General features: G+C 46.6%; 2 protein-coding genes across 4 annotated transcripts in view; one reads left to right on the forward strand and one right to left on the reverse strand.

Annotated features, from left to right (window-relative positions):
• Positions 1–5,832, reverse strand: part of POGLUT2 (protein O-glucosyltransferase 2) — a 16,739-nt gene extending 10,907 nt beyond the window's left edge. For both annotated transcript variants that reach the window (XM_077753898.1, XM_077753897.1), the window contains exons 1-4: positions 5,373–5,832; positions 3,131–3,336; positions 2,802–3,007; positions 1,963–2,040 (exon numbers count right to left, since the gene is read on the reverse strand). In XM_077753898.1, the coding sequence (XP_077610024.1) occupies positions 1,963–2,040; positions 2,802–3,007; positions 3,131–3,336; positions 5,373–5,554 (672 nt within the window). In that variant the 5' untranslated portion in view covers positions 5,555–5,832. The remainder of the gene's footprint in view (positions 1–1,962; positions 2,041–2,801; positions 3,008–3,130; positions 3,337–5,372) is intronic.
• Positions 5,833–5,994: 162 nt separating this feature from the next.
• BIVM (basic, immunoglobulin-like variable motif containing) overlaps positions 5,995–6,221 on the forward strand; it is a 44,885-nt gene continuing 44,658 nt past the window's right edge. For both annotated transcript variants that reach the window (XM_077753899.1, XM_077753901.1), the window contains exon 1: positions 5,995–6,102. The gene's annotated coding sequence lies outside the window, so the exon portion shown is untranslated. The remainder of the gene's footprint in view (positions 6,103–6,221) is intronic.

Below are 6,221 nucleotides of genomic sequence, written 5' to 3' on the forward strand. Positions count from 1 at the left end.
TCCACATTGTTGCAAATGGCAAGATTTCATTCTTTTTGATTGCTGAGTACTATTCCATTATATATATATTACGTATAATATATATATGTATAATATAGTATGTATAATATAGTATGTATAATATATACATACTATATAATACATACACACACATACACACTACATATATATATTCCATTATATATATATACACACTACATTTTCTTAATCCATTCATCATCAGTTGATGGACATTTGGGCTCTTTCCATACTCTGGCTATTGTTGATAGTGCTGCTCTACACACTGGGGTGCATGTGTCCCTTCGAATCACTATTTTTGTATCCTTTGGATAAATACCTAGTAGTGCAATTGGTGGGACAAAGGGTAAATCTATTTTTAACTTTTTGAGAAACCTCCACACTGTCCTCCAGAGCGGCTGCACCAGTTTGCATTCACAGCAGTGCACGAGGGCTCCCCTTTCTCCACATCTTGCCAGCATCTGTTGCTGCCTGAGTTGTTAATTTTAGCCATTCTGACAGATGTGAGGTGGTACCTCATTGTGGTTTTGATTCCCTGATGATGAGTGATGTTAAGCATCTTTTCATCTGTCTGTCTGCCATCTGGATATCTTTTTTGGAGAAGTATCTGTTCATGTCTTCTGCCCATTTCTTCACTGGATAATTAGGGGATTTTGGGGGGGGCGGTGTTGAGTTTGGTAAGTTCTTAATAGATTTTGAATACTAACCCTTCATCGGATATTTCATCTGCAGATATCTGAAGGGCAGTCTTCCTTTTCCACGGACTGACACAAGTGCAAGGAAAGCTTGCCAGCACCCTGACGTCTTAGCTTAAAGGAGGCAGAATACAGATGCTATGTAGCCGCCTATGTTCAGAATAAACTCACTGTAAGTGCTATGCAAGTCTGAGAAGATACTATGATTGTCCACGAGCAATTCAATCAAGATATTGGTACAGATTATCTAATAAACTGTTACTAAGCAAATGGTAACAAATGTGGGTAGAGCTTTTCACATGGGCCATTTTACTATCACAGTCACGTTCTCCACTGGAACCCTGCTCACAGCTCATTATACCAAGGAACAGGACTCAACAGACGATGTCTTCTTTGGGCTCAAAGTAGGCTGAGTACTAAGACAACTTTATTTTAAGATGTTTTGCCTTACCAAGTCTTGTTATGGGCTGAATTCTGTCCCCCACAAAAGAGAAGCTAAAGTCCCAAACCCCGGTATCTCAGAATGACCTTATTTGGAAATGGTGTTGTTGCAGATATTAGGTAAGCTGAGGTCCTGCTGGAGTAGGGTGGGCCCTGATTCAAGATGACTGGCGTCCTCAGAAGAGACAGACACACGGGGAAGGCCGTGGGACGATGGGGCAGAGGCTGGAGGGATGTGGCTGCAGGCCAACGATGGCCAGCACACCCCGAGAAGCAGGGGGAGGAAGGAGGGTCCTCCCCTGCAGGTCTCAGGAGGGCAGGGGTGGGGGCATGGCTCTGCTGACCCCTTGCTCTCGGACTTGTGGCCTCCAGAACTGCGAGAGAACAAACATTTCTGCTGTTTTATGGCACCAAGTTTGCAGTACTTTGTGACAGCAACAGTAGGAAATGAATACAGGTGTTCTCCAGGCCATAAAGATTCAGAATTGTATTTTAATAAGGCTCCAGGATAGAGCAACACTGATGCTGTTATTTTTAAAAATTATATTGTAGGGGCACCTGGGTGGCTTAGTTGGTTAAGCATCCAACGTCGGCTCAGGTCACGATCTCACAGTTCATGGGTTCGAGCCCCACGTTGGGCTCTGTGCTGAGAGATCAGAGCCTGGAGCCTATTTTCCGATTCTCTGTCTCCCTCTCACTCCGACCCTCCCCTGCTCTCTCTCTCAAAAAAATAAAACATTAAAAAAATTATACTATAAAACCTGGGCTGAAAGTGTCTATTATACCTGAGAGGAAAAAAATTACTTACTTTTCTAGTCAAAGAAAGTAGTATGGCATCCATGAAAATTCTGAAACCCACATGTTCACCATGAGTCTTGATGTAAACCTGAAAGAGAAATGAACATTTATTATGTTAATCTAAAAGTGCTGGCAGACTTCAATGAGGTAAATTGTGTCACAATGATCCTTAGAATGATTTAAACATTTTTTTAATGTTTATTTATTTTTGAGAGAGAGACAGAGCATGAGCAGGGGGGGAGCAGAGAGAGACACGCAGAATCTGAAGCAGGCTCCAGGCTCCTAACTGTCAGCACAGAGGTCAATGCAGGGCTCAAACTTATGAACCAGGAGATCATGACCTGAGCTGAAATTGGACGCTTAACTGACTGAGCCACCCAGGCGCCCCAGAATTGTGTATTAAAAATATTTTGTTTTATTTTTTAAAGTTTATTCATTTATTTTGAGAGAGAGAAAGAGAGAGCGAGCGAGCGAGCGAGGAGGGGAGGGACAGAGAGAGAGGGAGAGGGAGAATTTTAAGCAGGTTCTGAACCAGCAACACGAAGCCAGATGCGGGCCTTGAACTCACAAACTGTGAGATCATGCCATGAGCTGAAACCAAGAGTTGGATGCTTAACCAACTGAGCCACCCAGGTGCCCCTTTATTTATGTAATCTGTACACCCAACATGGGGTTCAAATCCATAACCCAGAGATCAAGAGTCAAACCCTCCACCAACGATTCAGCAGGGCACCCCACTGAATGATACTTCATAAAACTCTGTAGCTACTTAGAGCCAAAAGGTCAAAACAAGAAAAAACAAAACAAAATCACTAAGACAAACAAGCAAACCTTCATCACAAATTGTACCTTGTTATCCTTCAAGGTATAATGACACAAGCTTTGTCTTTGTCCAAATCTTTTTGGGATTTCTGCTGCAATCTTTTCTGGATCGACAGTAGGGAAATGCGCCAAATCTCTCTGAATCTGAGTAATGGTTTCTGGGCAGTTCATCTCCTGTAACCAGGCTGCACTATCTTCCAAAGGACAATCACAGTTTTCATGGTAAACTGGTCCTGAGTACACACAAGTAACAAAATATCACAGTAACAATTTCACTCAGCGTTCAAAACACGTTAACAAATATCCATTATATGGCGTCATTCATACCGTTGTTGTAAAATTATGTCCCAAATTACCTTTTAAAATATATGGGGATTTGGCAACGTGTTGACCTTGGAATTTCACTTCTACCTTCAGATTTTTGTAGCTTGCATACATTCTGTATCTTACTATGAAGGACCCATCCTTTCGGTCTAAAACCTGGACTCCAACTCTAGTGAATTGCTCTTCTGGGGCTGAGATTTTAATCTGGAACACCTTTTCACCTGGAGACGATGTGAACCTGTCATGGGAAGAATAGCAAGATGTAAAGACTGTTTGAAGGCACAAACGTGCAAAGATTATGCTCTCCAGTCCGCGAGCCTTACTGTTTTCCTCAGACTCTCCCCCTGACATATATGCTTGCCACTTCTCTCATATGCATGTAGTGCCAGAATGAATGTGATGGATCAGAGATTTAAGAAAAGAGAATGGCCAAAGGCCACAATAACAAACATTTCATCGGAAAATTTCAAGGGAGAATGTAAAGGCTACATATTTATGTAAGCATAGAACTCACTAATGCATTCCATATATAAAAATATTCTTGACGCGCCTGGGTGGCAGTAGGTTTAGTGTTTGACTCTTGATTCCAGCTCAGGTCATGATCCCAGGGTTGTGAGATCAAGCCCTGCGTTGGGTTCTGTGCTGGGCATGGAACCCGCTTAATATTTTCTCTCTCCCTAAAACAAACAAACAAACAAACAAAACTATCTCTTGCCAATTTCTACTATTTCTCTCATGCATCTGGAAATTTGTGGTCAAATGGTGGTCAAATTTGTGGTCAAAAGGATTTTGAAAAATCCTTTTAAGTGATCCATCCTTCCTTCCCATCCTTCCTTCCCACTTCACCCCGCCTTCTGTTCTTTCTTTCTGAGAGATAGAGGGTGCTGGTGGGTGAGGGGCAGAGAGAGAGAGAGATAGAGAGAGAATCTCACAAAGGGCAGATACAGAAGGAGGGGAGGGAGAGAGAGAGAGAAAGAAGCAGGGCTCACCCTAAGCAGGTCTCCAGCTCATGAACTGTGAGATCCTGACCTGAGCCAAAGTCAGATGCTTAACCCACTGAGTCACCCAGGCGCCCCCTCTCAATGATTCTTTAAAAGATCAGGATTATAATTCATGTTCAGCCATGGGCAGAAGACAGAAGGTAGTGTATTATCTAAGAGCATGAGCAGGGGAAGGACAGAGGGCGGGGGTAGGGGATGGAGGGGGGTGGAGAAAGAATCCCAAGCAGGCTTCACACTGTCAGCACAGAGCCTTTGGTGGGCTGGATCTATGAACCCCATGAGTTCATGACCTGAGCTGAAACCAAGTCCCATAGCCCAGTGGCTGAGCCACCCAGGCACCCCTAAAAGTTTTTTTTTTTTTTAAGTGAGTGCNTTGTTATATCCAAGTGACAAAGTTGATAACTTTTTTTTTTTTTTCTGCTTTGGAAAACTTCTTGGATGTTTTTCTTGGAATACCCAAGATGTGTTTTCCCTACAGAATATACCTGGTCAGCATCCACGAATTAAAAAAAAAAGACAACCATTTCAGAGGTATGTGAGTTCTATTTTATTTTATTTTTATTTTAGGGTGAGAGAGACAGAGCAGGGGAGAGGGGCCGAGGGAGGGAAGAGAATCTGAAGCAGGCTCCATGTTGAGCGCCGAGCCTGACTCCCAGCCTTGATCCCAGGACCCTGAGAACTTGACCTGAGCAGAAAGCTCAACCGACTGAGCCACCCAAGCGTCCCAGACGTATGTGAATTCTCCAAAGTAAGTTTTACGTGATCATGTTAATGACTGAATTCAATGGAACGCAATGTTTGTTACAAACACACAGGAGGTTCACACTTTGATACTTTCCCTCTTAACTGTACAGTTTCAAACAGCGTTTCTTTTTTCTGGGTGAGTTTCAAAACGCTCCCGCAGACACCTACCTGAAAGCGGAGAGCAGCACCAGAGAGAGATGAACCAACCGAGTTTTGCACAACTGGGCGTGTGCATTCCTTATAACAGCTTAAGCAAAAGTAGGTAGAAACAGAGCTTCCAGCGAAGTGCAAAGGCTTTGTCTCCCCTACCAACCTAGCTAGGAGAAGAGTGAATCCGGAAATATTTCTAAAGCTCTGGAGAAAGCCTGACCGGGACGGGAAAAGACTGTTACGACCGCACGTGGCTGGCATCCAAGTATCCTGGAATTTAAGCCGCTGTGGCAAAGCCTCGGGCGGACTAAACTTAAAGGGAGCACCAGTCCATTTCCACTGCATTCCGGAGTAGTTAGGGCGCCGATGCTGGACTTACTTATTTCCTGAAGCATCCACCGCCTGAATATAGAAATAGCGAGCGGGAAGGACGACAGCCGCCTTCAGCCCGGGTCCCCATACTTGGCTCTTCTCCGGACTCAGGCGCCTCTCCCCGCCCTTCTCGGCAAGCGCTGGCACCGTCCCCAGAAAGAAGCAGCAGAGCAGCAAAATGCTAAACATTTACAAGACCGACTCGCGAAGCGGCCCAGGGGTAAATGAGGGGGAAGCCGCGGACGCGACCGGCGGCGGCGCGGCGGACGATCGCAGCAGGAAACGCGCCTCCAGAGAGGCGTCGCTTGCTGCGCGGGGCAGGCGCGCGGGCCTCCACGTTCCCCGGGGAAACCGCAGGCGGCTCGCGGGCCGGTCCGGCCGAAGGCTGCCGCCCGTCTTCAGCACGCCGCCCCTCGGTCTCCCGACGAGGGTACAGTCGCGCTGCTCTCACAAGCGGAGCATCCCCCGGGGCGAATCGGGCTCGGGCTCCGGCCCCAGGTGCAGGGCGAGCCGATTGGCCCGCGCGTCCGGCGGGCTGAGTAAGGCCGTCTCCCATTGGGTGGCGCGGCGGCGTCCCTGCTCCGTGGCTTGCCGGGACTTGTAGTTNTTATTTACTTTGCGGTCACCGCTTTCAGGGAGCAGATACAGACCCGGCTCCCAACAGAGACGCGTGCGGGGACACTGCGAGGATTAAAAGAAAAAAGTGTCAGCATATCCTCCGCACGTGCAGACGGCAGGTATTCTACAACGCGATGAAAGGAAGGCGTTGCCGATGACATCTGACGGCCGGCCGCCGGGCTCAGCGGTCCAGGGCGCAGTCCCCGCGCGCTCCGATGGGACGACCGACGCCAGGGTC

Source organism: Crocuta crocuta, unplaced genomic scaffold, assembly GCF_008692635.1.
Source record: "Crocuta crocuta isolate KB4526 unplaced genomic scaffold, BGI_CrCroc_1.0 scaffold31, whole genome shotgun sequence".
Classification (NCBI taxonomy): Eukaryota; Metazoa; Chordata; class Mammalia; order Carnivora; family Hyaenidae; genus Crocuta; species Crocuta crocuta.